The sequence below is a fragment of the Polistes dominula genome, unplaced genomic scaffold (genome assembly GCF_049000335.1).
Source record: "Polistes dominula isolate Pdom_NZ unplaced genomic scaffold, Pdom_raw_medaka contig_37, whole genome shotgun sequence".
NCBI classification, from domain to species: Eukaryota; Metazoa; Arthropoda; class Insecta; order Hymenoptera; family Vespidae; genus Polistes; species Polistes dominula.
Window position 1 is genome coordinate 1,788,641 of NW_028301169.1, and position 25,073 is coordinate 1,813,713.

The following is a 25,073-nucleotide window of genomic DNA, read 5'->3' on the forward strand; positions in this document are numbered from 1 at the left end:
ATAAAAGAAAAAATATTTACATAAATTACAAACGTCTTTTTCTTTTTTTTTATTTCTTTTCATCATTTTTTTTTTCCAACATTTTAATTGTTAATTAATTTCTTTTTATTTTACAACATATATATATATATATTAGAAGAAATAAAAATAAAATGATTATAATTATACTCGTAAGATTTCTTCGAATGAAAATAAAAATAAAATTATAGATAAAAATATAGTATAAGATAATAATAAAATTATAGTATAATAAAATATCGTTTATTAGTTCTAAACACATTAATATGAGACTTACAATTGAATTTCAAATAAAATGCTAAATCATCATCATCATCATCATCATCATCATTATCATTATCGACATTATCGACAACATAGTCATCGTAACTTGTCCTTGAACTATCATCGCTTTCTTAATGCTATTAATAAAAATATATCATTTTTATTACGATACAATCAAAAAATAAAAAAAAAATGAAAAACAAAACAAACAAGTTTCTTTTCGAGAATGAAATAAGTTTTCTAAATCATCAAATCATGAAACATTTTTGTTCAATACGAACTAAAAAAACCAAAATCTTGCGTACGTTTCAAAAATCTTACAAAAAAATCAAAAATAAAATCATACGTGAAATTTTGTTAAATTTATGAATGAGATGAGAGTGAAAAGTGTAAATTTTCATTTGAGAATGAAATTCAAGTTCTAATTCACAAAACCATGAAATGTTTCTACCCACAGTGTTATAGAATCAGACAAACATCTTGCGTAAGTTTCAAAAATCTTACAAACAAATCAAAAATAAAATCATATGTGAAATTTTGTTAAATTTACGAATGAGATGAGAGTGAAAAGTGTAAAATTTCATTTGAGAATGAAATTCAAGTTCTAATCCACAAAACCATGAAATGTTTCTACCCATAGTGGTATAGAACCAGACAAAAATCTTGCGTAAGTTTCAAAAATCTTACAAAAAAATCAAAAATAAAATCATACGTGAAATTTTGTTAAATTTACGAATGAGATGAGAGTGAAAAGTGTAAATTTTCATTTGAGAATGAAATTCAAGTTCTAATCCACAAAACCATGAAATGTTTCTACCCACAGTGTTATAGAATCAGACAATAATCTTGCGTACGTTTCAAGAATCTTACAAGAATTGTGAAATTTTGTCAATTTCTGAATGGAATGGTAAAAACAGTGTAAAAAGGGAAGATTGTTGTTGGTTTTGATGTGTGAGTTTCTGATTAAAAGAATGTAAATGAAAGAAAATGATAAAAGTTAGATTGACGATGAAGAAAGTATACTAAAAGCATTAAACTCAAACATCATGTTCGGTTGCGACAGGAAGTTTGAGTGAGGAGAAGAAAGCCGAAAATATCTAAATCACTGCTAGACTATTTCATTGCGTCGACGAATCACAATATTTCACCATATCCACTCTCTCTCTCTCACACACACACTCTCTTTATCATTCTCTCTCTTTCTCTCTAATTCTAATTCTAATTTTCTTCATTTATCCCTCCCTCCTCATCATTTCATTCTATCATCGAAATTCCACATTGTTTCTTTATGAAACTCACCAATACTCATATTCATATATTCATTACTCATATATACTCATTATACACATACATTATACACATACATGTATTGTATATATGTATAATATAATAATCTTTGATTATATTATAATAAAAGCCGAAAATATCTAAATCATTGCGAGGCTATTTCATTGCGTCGACGAATCACAATATTTCACCAGATCCACTCTCTCTCTCTCTCTTTCTCTTACTCTCTTTATCATTCTCTCTCTTTCTCTTTAATTCTAATTCTAATTTTCTTCATTTATTCCTCCCTCCTCATCATTTCATTTGATCATCGAAATTTCACATTGTTTCTTTATGAAACTCACCAATACTCATATTCATATATTCATTACTCATATATACTCATTATACACATGTATTGTATATACGTATAATATGATAATCTTTGATTATATTATAATATCATTATATTAATAATGATATGATAAATTTTCATGAAAAGTTTAACAACATCGTAAGTTCACGTTTGCTCACTCGTTACGAAATATACAATAGAAACAAATAAATCATACTAATTTATACATACGTATATAAACAATCGCGTTTATTAATTTATTTATATATTTCAACAGTTATATTCATTTAATTTTAATTTTATTCTTCTGTTTCTTCTTCTTCTTCTTATTATTATTATTATTTTATTCTAACATCATATCTAAAGTTCACCATTTTATTTATCAATTTAAATCATTCATATACACACATATATACATTCATATATATATATACGTAATGTTCTTCATTTTTGTAAACTTTGAACGAAACAATTGTCAATTTACAATATTTTATATACGAAACTTGAAGAATACTAATTAATTATTCATAATATTACATATATGTATGTATGTATGTATGAATATGTATATGTATATACAATCTTACTGAGCAAGTTGAAATCGTCGGTTACAAGCTACGCCGGATCCGTATTATTAGGATCTATTAATATGAAGTCGGTGCAAAGCCGATATTAGATTGCATGTGCACGTTTAGAGTATAGTACTCGTCGTCATCATTTTCTTCTTCTTCTTATTCTTATTCTTATTCTTATTCTTCTTCCCCCCCCCTCCCCTTTATGTCCTATTCTTTGTCGGTATTATATTATCTACCTGCTGTTTAACACTTTCATATTGGCTTGTTACAATGTTTCAAAAATTATTTTCTTTTTTTATCTATCATCTTCTATTTTTAATATTCGTCATGTGAAGTATTATAATATGAGATATGTATTGATAATTGGTGTGTTTAAAAATATCTAACGTTAAGTTTGATTGGATTTATTTTGTTATTATTGTTGTTGTTCTATTTTTATTATTATAATTTTGTAATCAACTTTCGTTAATTTTAATTTTAATATTAATTTTTATATTAACATGTTGATTTACTCTTTTTATCATTTAATATACTTTGTAACTGACGATTATAAATCGATTAGATATATTTATATTTACAAACATGTATAGATAGATATATTACTTATTTATGTATTATATATATATATATATATATATATATATATATATATATGTCATATTAAAATTTATATTATCATTATTACTATATATATAATTATGTTTTGTGTGTGTTGTTCAATATTTCAAAGAATAAAATAATATTTGATTATTATTACTCTCTCTCTCTCTCTCTCTCTCTTTCTGTCGTCATTTTTATATTATAATATTTATAATAATAAATATATAATATTAATATTATATAATATATATATATATAGAGAGAGAGAGATAAATACGATTCTGTATTTGTATTATTTTTTATAATATTTATATTTATATTTATTTAAACTTTGTATCGAAATTTGATTGCTAATCGTTAAACTTGAAATATTATTATAGACTATCATTTATAAATTTTATTAAACATTTTTGATTTTCCACGGATGACTCATCGTAATTGTAAATGTTTTATGAGAAATAATTTAAAAAAAAAAAAAGAGAAAGTAAAAAAATATCTATACACATTTTCTATTTTATTCTTTTATCGTTAAATTTATTTGCGCCCTTTTTGTCTGCCTCATTTCGAAAAATGTTTTAGAAACAGGACAAGAAGAATTTTGGTATTTTATGGGAATCATCAATCATCAATTTAGAATGAACGAAACGAATAATAAAATAAAATAAGACATAGGGGGTGGGGGGTATAATAAAATAGAAGAAGAATGAAAAATTCACATGAAAAAAGAATTAGGGGTTGAAAATTGAAACAATTGGTGAAATCGATAGTTTCGTTTAATTTTAAGTTTGTCCATTTTTTTATTTTATTTTTATTTTTATTTTTGTGATGTTCTCGGAGAGTATTAAAAAAAAAAAAAAAAAGAATTCTAATAACCATGGTGACTCATGAAATTATTCCGAACATTTATCAATTGAACAATTTGTTATTTCAATTAGATCAAATTTTATTTCTATTATAATAATAATAATAATAATAAAAAATACTATAATATATTTAATTGTAATATTTAATATCAAAATATATATATATATATATATATATATATATATGTAGAAATATTTTGTAATAAACTAGAATACATTTTCGTGTATGTAAGAAACAAATTTTGACAAATATTGTCACAAATAGAAAAATAGAAAAATAGAAGAAAAAAATATATATATATTAATCATAAATTAATACAAATGTTAATATAATTGATAAATAATATGATTTTTCTTTTTGATAAGGCACTTCGAACAAGAATGCCAGTCATTAATAAATAAATTCGATAAAATATGAATATACATATATGTAAAATATATGAAGTATGTAACACAAAAAAAGAATAAAAATAAAAAAAAAAAGAATAGTCTCGTGAAAATAGAGAAAAGTATTATAAAGTACTTGTTGCGCTTGTTTTAGTTTCTCTTGAACGTTACACACACATATCCAAACACAAATACACATAGGACATATAGACACACACCGTTAGTGATCACAGTTCGCGTGACGCACTCAGGTAAGGTTCGCGTAAAACACGCTCCGTTGTTAAAAAAAAAAAAAAAAGAAAAAAGAAAAAAAAAAGAAATAATGTGCTTTTCCTTTCGATTTTATGCAAATCCGTATCGCACGTTAACCAGCTGGAAATATTTTTCTTATCGTTTACGCAGTTATAACCGGAGAGTTCACATTAAAAAACCCACCAACGAACGAAGCGTTCTCGTTTAACTCATATTCGATGTATATATAATAATATACATAAATGTTAATATATATATATAAATATTCATAAGTATATGCAAAAGAATAATGTGTGTGTGTGTCTGTTTATGTGAAAGAAATAGAAATAAAAATAGAAAAATAGAATACGTCAAAGTGTTTTCAAATGTATGAACATTTGTTATACAACAAAAAGTTTGTAAATATTTTTGTCTTAATATTTTTTATGAATATTATATAATATATGAAATTAAATTATAAACTTTTAATTGATAACCGAGTTACGGTGCTACGAGATTTGATCTGTGAAATTCTGTGAAACTAATTATATGTTGGTGATAATTTATCAATTGGTGAATCATTTCTATAATTATTGCCAAATATTTTTTGTATCCAACGTGTAAATAAAATAAATAAAATTAATAATATAAAAAAAAATAATATGAAATGTTAAAAGAAACTGATTATTTAATTATTATATATTAATATTTATATAATGAAATAATATATAATATATAATAAATATAATATTAAAATATAATATAAAATAAATCAATAATATATTTATATATAATTATTTAATAATTAAATAATCAGTTTCTTTTATTTTTAATCTAAATCATTAAATAACAGTTATCCTTTATTTTTATTTTTATTTTTATTTTCTATATTCCCATCTTCATTTTCTTCCTAATCTCGAAATGTTTAGAGAAACAGAGTTAAAAAATAAACTAAAAAACTCAAATAAGTAACCTTTTTAGCTAAAACACGTACATAGCAGTTTCCCTAAATACTTTTCAACCCAAATCGTAATTTACCAAAATAACGTTTACCCTAAAAACTCGAATCAAACTCAACCACCCCTCCCGAACTTATGTCACTTTAAGTTTCCAAGTATATTTCGAAGTAAAAAAAAAAATGTATGATAGTATCCGATAATTTTTCTTAACGAAACAGTTTAGCGACGCCTTTCGAATATCGAAAACCTGGTTAAAAAAAAAAAAAAAAAAAATACTTATGGGATGAATGAAGAAGAGAAAAGGTGTTTCGTTTAGGTTCTCAGCTTCTTCGATTCTCGTACTACAACCGGCTGGTTCGTTTGGTTGGTTTGGTTTGGTTTGGTTTGGTTTGGTTGGTTGAGGTTCACTCACTTACTATACTCTTTCTACTGTATTGCAACTTGCTCGAGGGCTCGCATCGTTTATTGATCTTTTTTCTTACTTACTCACTTCCTTCCTTCCTTCCTTCCTTCCTTCCTTTCTACCTTAACGTATCCTTCCTTTCCAACCTTCTCAACCCACCTTCACTTCCTTTCCTTTCTTACGTTTTCTTTTTATATCTTCCTACTTCGACGGTATTTCTCACTTTAACGTTAATTCACTTAGCGTCGCGTTACCGATATAGTATATATATATATAGGTATATATGTATTTATGTATATATGTATATATACAGACTCAAAACCGTATTTCTATGTACAGCGTTTTGAGAAAAAAATATTATCATCCACGTGTTACGATATTTATTTAGTTGTTTTTTTTTTTTTTTAATTTTTATTTTTCTAATATTTTATTTTAATTTTTTTTCGTTAGTTTATTCTTCTACAAGAAGAAAATTAAAAACATATTGTTTTATACAAACCATAATTTATTTGTAATATAATTAATATACCTATGAGATAATACCATAATTAAGATATCAAAATTTAATCACGATTTAATAATAAACGATTTTACTTTTATTAATTATTATAAGTATATATATATATACATTCAAAACCGTATTTCTCTATCTACAACGTTTCGAAAATAAAATATTCTCATTCACGTGTTACCTTATTTATTTATTTATTTATTTATTTATTTTTATCTAATTTTTATTTTTATTTTTGCGTAATTTATTTTTCAACAAAAATATATATATATATATATATCGTTTTCCACATAGATATCAAAATTTAATCACACAATTTAATATAATAAACATTTTTACGTTTAATAATTAGTATTAATAAAATAATCTCATTTTTACTTGGTATTCTTATTAATTATTATACAATAAGTATATATATATATTTATACTAATTTTTTAAGAATTCTGAACAAAACGAATAAGAAAAAAGGTATCACAATCTTCAAAGATTATTATTTGGTATGCTTATTAATTATTATAAATAAATATATACACACTTATATGTTTTAAGAACTTTTAAACGAATAGTAAGTCTTATCACAATCATCAATGATTACTGTTATTATTATGGGTTACCTGGTTACCATTACTGGTCATTTTAAGAAACTTTCATAGTAACGTGAGAAAAGGACACTTGTAAGATTTCCAAGTTATCATTGGGTTGATTTAATTCCAACCGACGAGACGTACTGGACTCGGTCCGACGGAAAGTGAATTGCAATCGGTGTTCTAACACTTTTAAAACACTGTTTCATTATAAACGAAAACCATTCTAACCTTCATTCCCTTATTCCCTTCTTTCCTTTTCATTTCGTTTTTTTATTTTGTAATCTACATCATTCATTTCTTTTTCTATCGTACCTTTTCACATTTTTATCAATTTTTTATATAATTGTATTATATTATATTTTATTTTTTTTATAATAAATTACGATCATTAAATTGACGATACACCTTCTTCAACTTATCTCAAGGGTTGTTAACAAATTTTTGAAAAATATTTCAAATCATAATAGTTACAAAACACACACACACACACACATATATGTATATATGTATATAGTTCGTATTATTATCATTCAAAGGGATAAATTACGATCATTGATTGACGATACATCTTTTTTTTAACTTATCTCAAATGTTAATCGAGTTAATCATTTTTTATTTGAGAAAAATATTTCAAATCGTAATATATATAGTAACTACATACATACATACACACACATATATATATATATATATGTATATATAATAAGTAGTTCTTATTATTATCATTCAAAGGGGTAAATTACGATCATTGATTGACGATACACCTTTTCTAACTTATCTCAAGTGTTAATCGAGTTAATCGTTTTTTTTTGTCTCTCTAAGACTCTCATTCTCTCTCTCTCTCTCTCTCTCTCTCATTCTCTCTTACTCTCTTTCTGTCACTCATTCTCTTTCATTCTTTCTCATTCTCTCTTCTTCGCGTGCTACTATCACGATAATCACGACGAACTCGTTTGAAGTGGTTGTAAGGTAACCGGTAAGTAATACACACAACTAGTAATAGTAATAGTAAATATAATAGTAATAGTAGTAGTAGTAATCGAAGACGAGATCATCTCTCGGTTGGTAGCCCGTTTTCTTTACGAAGAACTTCTTCTTCCTTCTTTTTCTTCTTCTTCTCATTTTTCTCGTCGTCTCGATCGACGACAAGTATTTTATCGAAGTAAAGGAAAGAACACGCCGAAGACGAGCAAAGGAAGAACAGGGGGGGGGGGGGAAATGGGGGAGTACGAATTACGAAGTGGGAGGAAAGGGGAAGTTTGATTTAACAGAAACACGATTTCACGATCGTTAACACAAAGTCACCTCCTTCACCTCTTCCTCATCATCCTCATCCTCTTATTTTTGTTTCTTGTTTAATGTTTAATTAAAAAAAAAAAATATATTTGTGTGGAAGAGAATTTTTGTTTGATTGTAATTTTTAGGAGTCTCATTTGGGTCTTATTTTTGACACGAAGTGTTCTCAAAATTTTCCTCCACCTCCTCAATCTCCTCTAATTTTCTTTACTTGATGAATGTTTAATTTAAAAGAAATACTTGTGTGGAAGAGAATTTTTTTTTTTTTTGATTGTAATTTTTGGGGGTCTGATTGGGTCTTATTTTTGACATGGAGTGTTTTCAAAGTTTTTTTTATAATCAAACTTAAAAATATGAAATATTGGTCCGACTTTTGATGCGAAGTGTTTTCAAAAATTTGTATAGTCAAACCTAAAAGTATGAGCCATGATTTCACATTTGACGCGAAGTCTGTTCAAAAATTTCTACAGTCAAACTCAAAAGTATAAAATATCATATTCAGATACGTGTATACGTTTTCACACGACGTATACATTGCAATATTGATAAATAATCGTAATAAAAAAAAATATAATAAAAAATTAAATAAATAATTTCACTTACTGATCTCGTTAACGATGCTTCGAACCGGATGATGTGTATGATGATGATGATGATGATGATGTTGATGATGAAGACGATGATCGATCAGGAGTTGGCCCTGAACAAGATCCTCCTCGAGATGGGCACGGCTCGGTCGGGCCTGCTTTCTCCGTGACATCCCTTACAAATCTTTATTAAGAATAATTTATTTCGCGCACACGAATTATAATCCCGCACAGAGAACCCTCAACCTTTGTAGCCCACCTACACCCAACCTTTCAACTTGGTCATACGTTCGTTCGCTTTCGTTCACTCACTCGAACGGCCGATCTCACACAATCGGCGGGGGGATTAAACGTTTTAAGGCGGGTGGGTGGTGGGTTATTGTGTGTGTGTGTTTTTTTTTTTTTTTTTTTTTTTTAATTTAACTTCACTTTCTTCTTTGTATATTTTCTTTCAACTGTTAATAAATAAACTTAATAACTGTTTTAAACGTGTCTAGTAAAACTTTTTTTCTTCTTCTTCTTTTCCCAATTAAAAGGTATCAATTGAAATAATAATAATTATTATTATTATTATCGGGTCCACACTTTTTTTCTTTTTCACTATTAACGATTACGAATACGAATAATATACGGAATATTACAACTATTCGATTAGTTATAAATTTATCGTCCTTCTTCCTTCTAAGGGAAGAAGAACAATCAATGTTCTATTATCATATTTTTGATCACTGTAAAATATTCATCGAATAAAACACCATGATGATTCAAATATTTGTTTGTTTGTTTGTTTGTTTTTCTTTTAAAACGTTTAATATCTCTCTCTCTCTCTATATATATATATATAGAGAATATAAAATGATTAAAAATTCCTTGTTTACATGTTTATCTTCCTAAAACAACTTTGTATTCTTCTATCTCGTTCGATTCTTCAGAAGATCGAGACCATCTGAGTACAGTCGGGATGCCCAAAGGCAAATGCGTACCTTTGACGATTCCATAGGCCTTATTAGTGTTATTATATTCTGTCACCCGTTGAGTAGTACAAAAAGGGCACCCTGGGAAATATGGAAGAGTGGGGAATAAAAATTGAAAGAAAACTAGCAAAAATGAAAGAGAGTGAAAAAGTGAGAAGTGTGGAAGGACTCGTGGGAGAAGGAAGAGGAGAGGGGAGAGAAGTGAAGTGTGACGAGAGAAATAGAATGAGATGGAGAGAGATAGAGAGATAAAAAAAGTGAAACGGAAGATTGTAAAAATGATAAATAATTATTTTTATATCTTGGAATGGAATAATAAAAGAAAGAATAAGAAAATGTAGGATTGACAGAGATGAAATCGAGGAATGGAATAAGAATAAGAAGAAGAAAGGTAAAAAAGAAGATATATGACGGAATACAAGAAGCAAGTGTTTCGGCCGGCGGCCGTGTCAACTCGGCCAGTAATCCATAGAAAATGTTCACTTTCTTCCAAATTAAGTCCTTCCTTCTTCGACTAACAATAAACCCTTTTAACCCATCATAACCCTCCTTAATACCAAAACACCAATTTCAACTATTTTTCTCTCTCTCTTTTTTTTCCTTTTTACGATTGAGTTCTCACAATAAAAGTATTTTCTTCTATTTGATTCGTCGTTGTTTTCAGGTTAAAACACTTTCTCACAAAAACACACTGTTTAGCACGTGGTGGTCCGGGTGGGTTATATCTTCTATCCTCTTTTATCCTTCCTCTATCTTGTCTGTCTGTTTCTTTCTCTCTCTCTCTCTCTCTCTCTCTCTTACTTTTTATTTCTTTTAATCACACGAGTATCACGAATATCGGCGCGCACTTAAACACTTTCAAATTTCATTCGTTATTTTGATTTTTCTTCGATGAATTATTAATCGGATTGTAGAGAGAGAGAGAGAAAATCAAGTATCGTAACTTGAATTCGTCAACACGAAACACACCGAAGACGAAATACGATTGAGGACGGACGGATGAGGATGTTGATGATGATGATGACGATGACGATGATCGAACGTTGACTGCTGCTACTGCTGCTGCTGTTGCAAGCACGACACGAAAGAAATGCACGAAGAAGAATCCAAACTATGACGATGATGACGACGATGACAATTTGTTGTTGCACGTTTTATTTTCTTCGTTCTTTCACACGTTTTCTGTCTACTCTTCTCAATGCAGTCCAGGTATATACGTACTACTTATATATTTACATTTATATACATATGTATATATATATACCTATATGCATGTATATATATATGAATGTATTCAAGTATAGATATATATATACGTACGCGTGTATATGCGTGACTATGCGTGACTATGCGTATGTGTATATATGTATGTGTGCATGTGTATGTATCGAGCAACGTGCTTGGCTTGTGCACACGTGTCTCTTCTGTCTCTCTCTTTCTTTCTCTGCCAGTCTCCCTCACTCTTTCTATCTTTCTCTCGTTTTATATATACATGGTATGTTACGTGTATTAATACGTATGTCAGTCTCTCACGTCTCTTTGTCTTTTTATCTTTAATTGTTGATTGCTGCTGCTGTGTTGTCGTCGTCGTAGTAGTTGTGTTGTACTAATACTAGTAATAATAGTAGTAGTAGTAGTAGTAGTAGTACTTGCTTGGTCCTGCTGGTATGACGGAGGAGAGATGTGTGTATAGTAGTAGGTGCGTAGGTGTGCGTACGCGCGCGCGCGGTTCTCGATTATTTTTTGTTTTTTTTTTTTTTGTTTAAAACCCTGCTTTTGTATTATATCTCTCTCGCGCGAAATATCCGCGGCTCCGATCGCTCGAGTCGGCCGGACGACGGACGGACCAGCTCTGGGCCTGACGTCGAATCACCCCTCTCCACCGTCCACCGACTACCCCGTGGTAGGGAGAAGCTTCTTGCGCGCGCTTTTACTCCCCACTCCTGACTGAAACATATCTCGTCGTCGGCGCGCACACACCGCACACAACACTATCATAGTCGCTTCGAAACGTACCTCCTTCTCCTCCACCCCTTATCCCCACCACTCTGCTTACCGGAGTACTTTCCCTCCTCCCCTTTCCCCTTCTCTCTCAGTATATACTTCCTCCTCCCTCCCTACTTCGTTCTTCTTCCTCCTCCTTCTCCTCTCCTTCCGTGGTTCGACCTCCACGCCACTACCCGCCTCCCCACCACTTCTATCTCTAGCAGCAGCGTCGACACCTCCGGTGGGGATCTCCACCCTTCGAGAGGCACACAGCTTCCGAACGCGCGCGACCTTTCCTTCGAATCCTTCTTCTATATATATGTACATACACTTATACACGCACATAGATATTTCTTTCTATGTTAAAAAAACCCCCTTCTCTCTTCTTTTCTATATGATATTTAAAACACGACAATTTTCATCCCAAGATTTTATATCGTTTCTTTTTTATTATGGGAGATGGATTTATTTCCTTTTATTCCTATAGAAATTTTAATGAATAAAACTGATATAATATGAAGAAAATGATTGGTATTGTTTAAATAATAATAAATAATTTATAATATTATTCTAAGATACGAATAATTTAATAATTATAATAGAAAACAGAATTAGAGAGAGAGAGAGAGATAGAAAGAGAGAGGAGAAAATGCATGAATAATTATGAGAAAGCGACGCATAAAATAACGATGAGCAAGACGCCTAGATAATCAACATTTATGAGTAAAGGAGACATACAGACAGACAGACAGATGGATTAAATTTATGAGAGGTAAAGAGAGAGAGAGAGAGAGAGAGAGAGAGAATATATACTAAGGTATAATACATATATATATATATATCTATTTCTCTCACGTTTATTCGTTCCCGTCCGTACGTTTCTCCTACCTATCCCCACTCCTCCAGTTTAACTCTATCTTATTCCCCCACTCGAATCTCTGAAACGCCGGCCGGCTGAATCCCCACTCCTGAGTAGATTGGAAGCGGCGGGGAAGGGGCGTGGCCAAACGACCGAACTCGTACACGCCTCCTTATGCATTATTATAGCGGGCCACTCGTGTCTCTATGATTTTATATACCGTGTCCTCGCGTGAATATTCTACTACTACTACTACTACTATGAAAGTTAGAACGAGAGAGAGCGAGAGAGAGAGAGAGAGAGAGAGAGAGTATAAGGGAGAGAATAGAGAAGATTTTCTATCTCACTCTAACATTTTACCCCCACCCCAAAACGAATAGTAAACGCACGAGCAGCGCCGCAAGCGACGCGCGCAACTCCCCTTCGAAACGCGATGCGCCTTCGATATTTCTCTTCTCGTCGCGACGACCACCGTCGTCAATTAGTTTCTTCGTTTTTTTTCCCTCCTTCCCCTCCACCCTCAACTATAGAAGTTACCCCCATCATCCCCCCCACCCACTCACCATCCCCTTTTTTCTTCTTCCCATCCTCTTTCATTTTCTCCTTCTCCTTTTCCTCCTCGGCACCTCTTCATCCTCATCCTCATCCTTATCCTCATTCTTCGTTCCTTCTTCTTTTATCTATCTCTTCTTTCTTTCTCTCTCTCTCTCTCTCTCTCTCTCTCTCTCTCTTTCTCTTACTCGCTATTATCCGCCCGCACGGCTTATGAGAATCTTCTCACGCTCATCGGCTTGCCGATCGGCGAATTGTTCGGATTGTTTTTATTTTTCTTTCTCTTTCTTTCTTTAATTTTATTTTATTTTATTTTTTTTTTGGTTTTTATTGTACTTCTTATTTTTTAATTAAATTTAATTTCATTTTGTATTTGATTTTATTTGATTGGATTGGATATAATATTTTGATAGGAGAATATTTGGAAATTTTGTTGGACTTTTCGAACCATTGATTAATATTTTTCCTATTGGTTTAATGATCAATATTATTTGTTTGATAATTTTATATTATTGTATTTATGGTGACGTCATTTTTATGGATTTGATATTTGATTTGTTGTATGTACTCATATTTATTAATCGTCGTTTGTATTGTGTGTGTTGATCTTTGAACATTACTTTTGCTCGTTGTAGAAATGTGTGTTTTCATTTTTTTTTTTATAAAAGAAGATTAAAATATTTTAAAAATATTTCATTTATCTTTATTTCTTATTTTGCTTACTGAAATTAAAAGGAATATAACGGGGAGTTTTTTTTTTTTTTTTTTTTTTTTTAAATTGTCACGTAGACAACGTGTATTTGGGTATTTTCTGTTCATTTAAATTCGAGTCACGGGAGGTCGGTTATAGCCTATTATACCTACTTGAAAGTATCAAGCGAAGGAAGAACAGGTGGGTCGTGGGAGTACCGTCCTATTCCACTAAAACAGAAAGGGAGAAAGAAAAACGTAAGAGAGAGAAAAAAGAACGAAGTTGAACGTATTAAAAATGGGGTTTCCTGAAGGGTGCGAAAGAAAAGAAAAAAAGGAAAAAAGTAAATCAACATAAGTCAAGTCGCAATATTAGTTTAACAAATTATTATTAATATTTTTAATTAATTAATAATTATTAATGTTCTTTAAAATACATTTTAAACATATCAAATTCAATTAAAAAACATTGACGATGAATAAAAACATTGACGATGAATAAACTCGAATAATTGATTGAAAAAATGCAAAATAAATACGAATGACGTTAAGAAAAAAAGAAAAAAAAATCCACTACAATAATTATCGTGAAAATGGATTATTTATGGGTTAATAAAAGGTATAATAATGTATATATATAAAGGTAATGCAAAATGAAATGGTGAGTATCGTTAGAGAAGAAGAAGAAATGTGAAATTGCATGGAACGTTTGGAGCGTGACGGTGTGTCTAACGCATTACACAACAGTAACGAGTACAGGTGCGAACGAGGTGAGTAGGAAAGAGAAGGGGGGAGGGGGACGGGGGGTGGGGTGGGGTTGTTCGAAGAAGATTCTATGGTGTAGTGGTAATGGACGTAAAACTGGCTTTTCCGAGGTACATTAGGCGACGGTGAGAAGGATCGTTCGTAGTTTCTCTCTCTTTCTGTTTCTCTTTCTCTTTCATCGGGGCCAGACAACTTTATTATCTTTCGCGGCTCGTAATTTTTGCACGAGAGATGCCTTCCTTCTCTTGAATCTTCTTTTTCTATTTTTCTATTTCTATCTCTTTTTATTTTTTTTTATTTTTTTTTTTTTGACTGTTTTTCTCTTTCTTTCTCTCTTTCGTGTTTACTTTCTTATGAGTACACTAGACAGGTAATAGAAACTAATGCTTGAATGATTTTTTGGACAGGTGGACAGGTGTTTTAATCGTTGATTTTCAAATGAAATATAATGATTAATGTTAGAATATTAAATTTCGTTAATTTGGTTCAAATTTTGTTTCTTTTTAAATCAATAATTTCATAATACAAAATGTTTTTTTTTTTTTTTTTAATAGAAATTCTTAGTTTTCTTCTTTATATTTTTTTGTGTGGTTTATTTTACAATAGAATAATCATTGTTTATTCTCATAAAATTTGTTATTAAATGATTGAATATATTTATTCATCGAACGATAAGAATTTGAACTTTGAAATATTCATTTAAAAATGATATAAGTTATGAGCAAAATAAAAATTCATCGTTCTAATTGAATTTTAATTTTGTATTAATTACAAAAACTTAATAAAATCAAAACAAAATGTTTCCATCATTAAAACTATACATTTACCTTTCGGCTGTTGTAAAATATAATTTTTTTTACAAATACGACAAAAACACGTCATAACCGATCAACGTCATTGACGATGAAATTGAAAGAAATACATTTGATTGAATTCGATAAAGAGAAAAAAATACCAAAAATTCAAATAACGTCCCCTACCACTCACTTATTACGAAAAACAGATTTATTTTTATTATAAATATTTGACAATAGGGGGGTTAAAAATAAAACGAATAGAAAAGATACTTATCGAAAGTTGAAAGTAACAGTGAAACGAGCCGATCAGGCCGAATCCACCACACTGATCGTGGTGGGTATTAAAAAGACCGCAGAAAATAGTTCGCAGCAGGTGGCGGGCACACAACATTTCTCTCTCACTCTCTCTCTCACACACACACACACTCTCTCTTTCTCTTTCTCTCTCTTGTTCTCTTTTGGAGTGTACCGAACGTGGGGTGTTAACGACATTTAGGGGTGGGGCGTCGGCAAATTGACGCCGTTTAGATTGCGCTGCATTCAATTAGGTCGCGGAGGAGTCTCGGATAAAAGCCACCCACACATACACACACATACACACACACACACATATATATATATATATATAGATATATATTATACAACATTTGTTGGAACACTTTCTTTCTCTCACTATCTTTCTCATTCTTTCTTTCTTTTTCTGCTTTTTGTAAACCATGAGTAACACGTTCGTAATATTCCTCGATATAACTTAACTTAATTTAAATAAATAAACAAATATAAATAAAACTCAACTTTATTTTACACAATATTTAAATTCCTTTAAATGAAAATGGTAAAAAAAATAGAAAAATATTATAAAATTGTATTCGAATACAAGAGCATTGAAAAGGGTACTTGGAGAGGGAAACACATGTGAGAGAGTGGGGGTAACTCAAATGAGATTTAAATAAATAAAAAATAAATATATAATATAAAAAACATTGAATTTTCTTTTGCGCAATACTCAAATTCCTTTAAACAAAAATGATAGAAATTAAAAATAGACAAATATTATAAAATTGTATTCCAATATAAGACCGTTAAAAAAGAATACTTGGAGGGGGAAAGACAAGTGAGAGAGTGGGGGTAACTCAAATGAGAAAGAAAATCAGCGAAATGATTCACCAAACATTCGACGTTTACCGAATCACAATTTGGTAGAAACATCAAGAAACGAGAAGAACAAGAACAAGAACAACAAGAAGAAGAAAAAGAAAGGTTGAGGTGTCCCCAGGTTTATGGGGTTGTCCCTCCACCCCTTTCTTGGTTCAAAAGAATAGATATGACGTATTCATGAGAAGATGGAAGGATAGAAAGAAGGAAGGAAGGAAAGGAAAGGAAAGGAAAGGAAAGGAAAGGAAAGAAAAGAAAAGAAAGCAAATGCATGGTTTTGTCAGGCAGATGGCGCACCGATAGCGGTGCCTTGGGATCCCCCCTATGAAAAACACGAAATAGTTTTGCCTCGCTCGAGGCGAGACCGGACCTGTTTTCTATCACCTTTCTTCGGCATTGGCTTCTTCTCTTCGGCATATATGCGCGCGTTCCTCCCCCTCCCCTTCTCCTCCTCCTCCTCCTCCTCCTCCATCACCTCATCTTCTTTTTTCTTTATTTCTCATCACCGTTTGGGTCCTTCGACTGATTCTCCCCACCCTCGCAATAAAATCCGATTTGACGTCAATTTATCTACGGATATTTCGACGGCATAGTTCTCTTTTTCTTTTTCGACTTTTGTATTTGTTTCTTTCTTGGTGGCGGTCTCATCCCTCATCCCTCTTTTTATTTCCTTACCCCTTCCCCCACCTCTCCCTTCCTCCCCCACCATGGTGCTGCGTGATCGGTGCCGGCGCGTTACGCATGAATCTCGCTTGTAAACTACCTGGTTGGTTTTTTTTTGTTTTTAAGAGTGGTAGGACGTACCACAAAGCTTTCTTTTTTTTTTTTTTTTTTTTTTTTTACTTTTATTTCTTATTTCGTTAACCTCTTACTGTAATAACGCGAGATGCCGGGCTCTTCAACTCTTTTATTATTTTACTTTTTATTTTTATTTTACTGATTTCTTTTTCTTTCTCGTTCTGGTTCGCGTTTTCTTTCTCTTTCTTTCTTTATTCGAGAAAATCGCATTCATTTCGCGCTCGTGCTTGCTTCTCAACGAGAGACACGTAATATCACTCAGGTAAAAAGTGGAAATACGATTGTATACTAAAGGAAAGAAATAAATAAATAGATGGTAGAAAAGAGAAGAAAGATAAAGAAGAAAATATCTTGGAGAATCTCTTTTACTTAGGCCGACAATACTCAAAGTATTAAATGTATTATTATTCTTTCACAACCATTTTATAGTAATTTAGATAATAATAATTATCCTTTGTAAGTAGAATAATTTATGATAATGTAATATATATAAAATTGATCCATTAAATAAATGCATGTACTTTTGTTTAAGAATATAATACCAGTTATATTATTTAAAAATTGAAATTATAAAAAATAAAATATATATCGTAATATATATTTAATATTTAATATTAATATTATAAATATTAAACATTAAATATAAATATATAAGAATAATAATGTTTATATATTTATTTAATTTTTTTTAATAATAATTTATATAGTATACTTTTTTATTTTAAAATAAAATAATAATAATAATAATATTTCTTATATTATTTGAAATGTTAGAAATTTTTTATTAATCTAAACAAAACTGAACAAATTTATTTCCAAATTAATCAACATTTCTGAAACATCTGATACAATTTAAACATTGAGAATGGTTCCAAAAACAGAGATAACCTTCTCTGATCGTATTATGAGTAAAAGAGAGAATCCCAAATGAAAAATAAAAATCAAAATAAATATAAGAATAATAAAAAAAAAGAAAAAGAAAAAGAGAATGTTCGGTCTCGCGGACACGTTAGTTTATGAGTCGCGGCAGTGGCGAACCGTATTTGTTGGCTCGCATGTAGGGCTTTTGATCTCGTCAGAATGCGAGATGTCGTCTTCGTCGTTCGTTCATTCGTTCGTTCGTTCGTTGTCGTTGTCGTTGTCGTTGTCGTTGAGTCCATCGTCCTGGTGGAAGATGTTGGGTTCGTTGGTTGTACAGTGCCGCAAACGCGGTTTCATCTTCTATCTCTTTTCAACCTATTATATTTCTTTCTATCTTCTCATTCTTTCGTACGTAAAGATACCTAAGTACCTATAGTCCCTTCCCCATCCCTTTCTCATCCCTTCATCTTCTTCTTACAGTAAGAGACAGTCAGTCTCTCAAACGTATAAAACTTTTGCACCTGTATATAACATTCTATATATATATATATATATATATATATATATATATATATATGTATATGGTGGTTTCCAGCTAACTTTATATGGGGAGACTGGTGGAACCAGGCCGACTGAGAAGAGAGGAATCGTCATATCCACTAGCAAAACATCAAAGACTACTGACAAGACGATTATAAGCGAATGACCGTCCTGGCCCTTCCTAAGGTATATATATATATATAAAGTATATATATATAAACGACAAAGAGAAATATATATATATAGGTGTAACTACATATATGAAAAGGTAAAAAAGAAAATATAAAGAGAGTCATAACGGCTTCGTATACGTAATAGGAATAAGACTGGTTGATTTTCTTACACCGATTCGTTTTCTTTCCTCCCAACCCCTCTCCTCCTTCCCCCACCATGAACCTTCTCTTTTTCTAGTCTTCTCTTGACTTATCTTAGAATTTTTTTCTTTATTTTTTTTTTGTTTTGTATCGTACAACGAGACGTCTAAGAAGTGGACAGTTTTTTCTTTTATTTTTTTTCTTCATCTTCTTCCTTTCCATGAGGGTTTCGTTTTTTCAATGTTTGTTTTTTTTTATAAAAAAGATTATACAACATTTTTAAGTTTGTAAAATGTAAAATACCATCACACATAACGAGTGTTATATATTTATTATAAATAAGTGTAATTATGTTTTACAAAATTTTTCTTTCATCTTCATGGGTAGCTTCGAAAATTTTGTTCTTTCAGAACTTTTTCAGGTTTTTTTTTTTTTTAGCAAAAAACACTTTACGCCATCTATTGACAATTGGTACGAACTTTCCGTAGATTTTAATAAAATAAAAGAAAGAATTGGGTGAGAGTTGAGATGATATTCAGAGACATGTAATATGTTTCACAAACCTTTCCTCCATCTTTATATAGGTAACTTTAACACTAGATTTACGAATTGAGCCAATTTGACTCATTGAACATTTGATTATTTTATATATTTATAAAATTTAAATACTATTTTTTGAAAACTTATTGGTTTTTAGTTACGTAATGAAATATACGTAAATATTAGTTCAATTCCTTTACTCAATCCTTTATTCAAACAATGTTATTACGTCATTAAAAAATAATGAACAAAACATCCGTAAATCTAGTGTTAAAAATGTTATTCTTTTCAGAACTTTTTCAGGTTTTTCAAAACTTTTTCAGGTTTTTTAATAAAAATTTTATGTCACCTATTAAAAATTGCTACGAACTTTCAGGACAATCTAATAAATGGAATAAAATAAAAGAAAGAATGGGGTTGGGGTTGAGATGATATTCAGAGACAGGTAAAAGTCTACCACTACCACCACCAATAACAACAGCAACAACAAACTCGTCGATAATATTCCTCTCTCTCTGTCTGGCTGTTCAAAGGCATTCGGCAAACAGTAATAACAATAATAATGCACTCTTCGTGGTAACGTAGAAGAAGAAGAAGAAGAAGAAGAAGAAGAAGAAGAAGAAGAAGAAGAAGAAGAAGAAGAAGGTAAGAAGAACGGAGGCAACAAGGTTGCAGAAAGAGGGACCCGGGTCGGCTGATCGCGGATCTCGGTCGCATAAATTTGTTTTAATTGCCAGCGACGTTACATTTTGCTTTAATTATGCCGCATTATCTGGGAGGTAAATTAGGTGGGTCCAGCTCTCGGTCCATCTTTCCCTCCTCATCCTTCTCCTCCCTCTCTCTCTCTCTCTCTTCTTTTCATGGTCCTCTCTTTTAGAATAAGAAAAATAAAAATAAAACTAAAAATAAAAATAAAAATAAGAATAAGAAGAAGAAGAACTGATCGCGACTCGTTGGTTCATTCGTTTTCTCTTTCTTTCATCGGCAAGCCCCCTTTTCTTGGCACACAGTCTAACTACACAACTATAGTTTTACCTTGGGATAGGATCTTTCTCCACCCGCTTCTTATTTTTATTCTTCTTCTTCTTATTCTTCTACTTGGTTCTCCTTCGTCACCTCCTTTCTTCTTACTTTCTGAACCTTCTTCTTCTTCTTCTTCTTCTTCTTCTTCTTCTTCTCTTTATACCCCCACAGCTTCTAGTCCTAACCAACCACTACTACTACTACTACTACTACAACTACTACTATGTACTCTTTCTCTCTTTCTTCAAGAGAGGATCCCAAAAACCCTTTAGCAATTCCCTGGGTTACCTCAGAACAGAGAGAGCGTGTGACAATTTACTTGGCCGATCTTCGAGTCTCATTCTCTCTCTCTCTCTCTTTTTCTCTTTCTTGGTCTGTTCCTACCACCTCACCCAAAGAACACTCCTTCCCCTCCTCCTCTTTCTCTTCTTCTTCTTCTTCTTCTCACCCTTTCTCTTTTCTCGTGTTCGGCTTGGCTGGTTGGTCGGTTCTCTCCTCCCCCGCGTATCTTCTTTCTCTCTCTCTCTCTCTCTCTCTCTCTCTTTCTGTTTCTCTTTCTCACTTCCTTCTTCTTCTTCTTCTTCTTCTTATACCTTATAGCCGCGTTATTTATGCTGGGTCCGGCTAATAAACATATGAACGCCCGTGCCTTCTCTCACGCGTTTGCTTTCTTCGAGAGAAAGAGTGAGATCCAACTTACCACTCATACATAAACGATACAACACATACATACACACATATGCACACATATATGTATATACATTTGTGGACAGAGACAGTACAACTTTCACATGCACAGAGTACACACATGTCATACTCTCAGACACATACATATACATGCATACATATATACATTTGTAGATAGAGATAATGTAACTTTCACATACTCTCAGACAATACATATATATACAAATAGAAGAAGGTAGGATGCACGCATGTTGCATGCAGTCACACACACACACACACACACACACACACTTTGGTTCTCTACTCGGCATCCGCCAACGGTCCCCGGGCATTGTCTCGTCTTATTAACAGCCGGCAGGACGATATATCTCGCTCGTTTTTCTCTACAAACTTTACCAACGTTTCTTTCTTCCTTCCTATCTTTTTACCTTTCCTCACCAATTTCTCATCCATACGATAGAGAATTATCTGACATTTATTATAATATCTCAATATTTCTATCTATTAGTCATATAAATCAATTGATGATCATTATCAATAATTTTTATCATCATTCATTTGACTCTTACGAATGAACCTCAATCATTTATTCATTTCCAAATATAATAATCATGTGAATAAAATAAAATGATTTACTTGTATGTTCAAAACCCATTCTCATATTTCTTAGTTCATTTGACTCTTACGAATGAACCTAAACTGTTCATTCATTTCCAAACATAATAATCATGTGAATAATAAAATGATTTAAGTTCAAAACTCATTCTCAATATTTCTTATCATCTTTCACTTGACTCAAACGAATTCTCAAAACCCTTTTTGAACTTTTACTGTGATATCACTGAAATTAATCGAAAGTACTTCGATCGTCGTAAGAACAATTATTCGAGAGAAAAACGCAAACAAAAAAAAAAAAAGAAAAAAGATGGTTGGATTGAAGAGAGAAAAAGAAAGAGAATAGGGTGGTATAAGAGGAAAGGGTAAAGGGTGGAAGGGTGGAAAGGGGGGAGGATCGCGATCTCTCGAAAACGAAAAGGAGTCTGAAACGGGCTCTTGTTCGCAAACGTACGAGGAAAGGTGGGGGCGGGATTCGAGAGAAACGAAGAAGAAAAAGAATAACAAGAGGAGGAGGAGGAGGAGGTGAAGGTAGAGGTAGGGGGGGTTGAGAACGCCAAGGGGGCCAGTTTGTAGGAGCGACGCGACCGTAATGTCAACGAATATTTATTTAATTGGCTGCGCGCCGGTGCGACCAACGGCGAATGCGGCTGCTGTGTTATGCGGGGGCGATCTCTTCGTGAATCCTCTTCTACCTCCTACCACCCTCCCCCTCAATCTTATCCTTCTTTTTTAAAATCCCTACCACCAACCCCCTTTTAGTCATCCATTTCTTCGAACGCTTTCTTTAAAAAAAAAAAAAAAAAGGAGGGTTATTCATTCTCAATATCATCGACTTGACATGAAATTCTTAACAAGCTTTACATTCGTGTGAGAATGAATCAATGTTGGTAATTATGATTATTATTATTATAATAATATAAGACATTGTATTGTAAATTGTTTGAGTATTATATTTATACGGATGGTTTGTTAATTATTTTTGAAAAAAATTTACAAACATTGTTTGAATGAAAATGTGAGTATAATGAGGGAGAAATTAATTCAAAGTTAACATATAGTTTTTAAAATATAATAATGATATTTAGGTTATATATATTAAATATAGTATATTATAAATTTAATTTAATAATTTAATTTATATAATATATTAATATAAAATTATTATTATAAAATAGTATATTATTGTAAAATATTATTATATAATTATATTGTGTGTAAAATAGTATTATAAATTAAATACTATTATTAAATATATATATGTAGGAAAATAAATTTGAAATTAGTTAAATGGATTCAAATTTGTAAATCTAATATTAATATATAATATATGTTTATTTCTTTTTAATTTTGTATTAACTTTCAACGTTTTTAAAACGACATGAAAAATATTCTTTCTAATCATTCATATCACTTGGAAAAACAAAGTGATCTCAGTCGTGAACGAAATCGATCGGAAATAAGAACGTAATTTAAACTTCGATCGATCTTACCTTACAGTACATATATATATGTATATACACGGACGCACGTACCGGAGACGATCATTAGCAGAGACCCAGAGAGTAGAAGAAGAAGAAGAAGAAGAAGCTAAGGAAAAATCATTTGAACGTGATTCGAGATAAGTGCGAGTTATCGAGGAGGTCAGTGCAACTTGGTTGAACGTTGGTTGGTTGAAACGGAAACGCGCATACACACCTCGTAAAAAATAAAAGAAACTAAAAAAAAAAAAAATAAAATAAAATAAAAACAAATAAAAATCAAAGGATAGATAAGTAAAAGACGTAACATACGTCCGCCCCTGATCTCGCGAGTTGAACCAAGCAAAAGTGGCTTCTTCTTTTAAAGAGGGTTGGCTGACGAAGAGGGAATAAACGGAGATGAGAAAAGAAGGCTACAGGTAAACAGAGGGGTGTGGGTGTGGGGGAGGGGGCTGATGGTGATGGTGATGGTAGTGGTGGGAGGTATGAGACAAGGGGTAAGCGGCAAAAGGGCTCTCGTGGAAAGAGATCGGAGGAGTTGGGGGAGTCAGTTGAGTTTGATTCCCTTTTCACATGTTCGTGTGAGTGTCCATGTGTTTATATATGTGTGTGTGTGTGTGTGTGTGTTGGACTCGTTCAAAGTCCGCGAAGAGAGAACGAGTGATTTGTGAAGACGCTCCCGCGGCTGTAATCACGTGGGATCTCCGTTTGCTGTCGTCCGGGGTTCCTGAAGAAGTAAGCGAGAGGAAACGATACAAAGTAGCGATATACCGAAGGAGGACCGATAGATTCTTATTGTTATTATGGGGAGTGACGTTCCACGATCCTGGCATGTTTATGCGTCCAGATTCGAGGCGGCCTTGGATGCAAGCAGGACGAAGGAATCAAAGTTACCGAGGAGAACACAACGCGCTAGTAGTCACTCTCCGTTCCCTCTTTTCGTCTTATTCTTATTCTTATTTTGTATTATTTTGTATTATTTTTATTTTTATTTTTATTTTTATTCTACTTCTTGTGTCGTTTGTCTTTCCTTATTTCTTACTTCTATCTATCTCTTTCTCTTTGCACTCAACATTCTGTGTCCTTTACTTCTACCGAGGTTTTTTTTTTTTTGGATTCGTCAGAGTTTAAAGATTGAAAGTATTGGAATGGTGTAAGTTTAAGTGAACGAATATTTTGAGAAAAATGTTAGGATATTTATGTTTTTTTTTTGGGGGGGGGGGATTTTTTTAATGTACTTAAAGTTGTTTGAATTTATTGTGTTGTCATATGCAAGTGAAATATTAATTTTAATTTTTGATAATAAAATGGAATGGAATTAAAAAATTGAATAGTTGTTGTTTCTTATAGAAAAAAAAAAAAAAATTCCTATATAAATAAAAATAAATAAAAAGAAAAGGATTATTTCAACTTGACGTTTCAATATAATTACACTATAGAAATAGAAAGAGAGAGAAGGAGAGGGGAGGGGGTAGTAGTAGATAGTCGAATTGTTGTCTGAAAAAATCATTTATTCAAATATTCCAACGCAAA

The 25,073-nt window shown here is 31.4% G+C and overlaps 1 protein-coding gene across 1 annotated transcript in view; it reads right to left on the reverse strand.

The window, feature by feature from the left end:
* The window catches only part of salm (spalt major), a 90,857-nt gene extending 79,022 nt beyond the window's left edge, over nt 1-11,835 (reverse strand). The window contains exon 1 of the mRNA XM_015326778.2: nt 8,920-11,835. Coding sequence (XP_015182264.1) covers nt 8,920-9,076 — 157 coding nt within the window. The 5' untranslated portion in view covers nt 9,077-11,835. The remainder of the gene's footprint in view (nt 1-8,919) is intronic.
* Nucleotides 11,836-25,073: the final 13,238 nt, after the last annotated feature.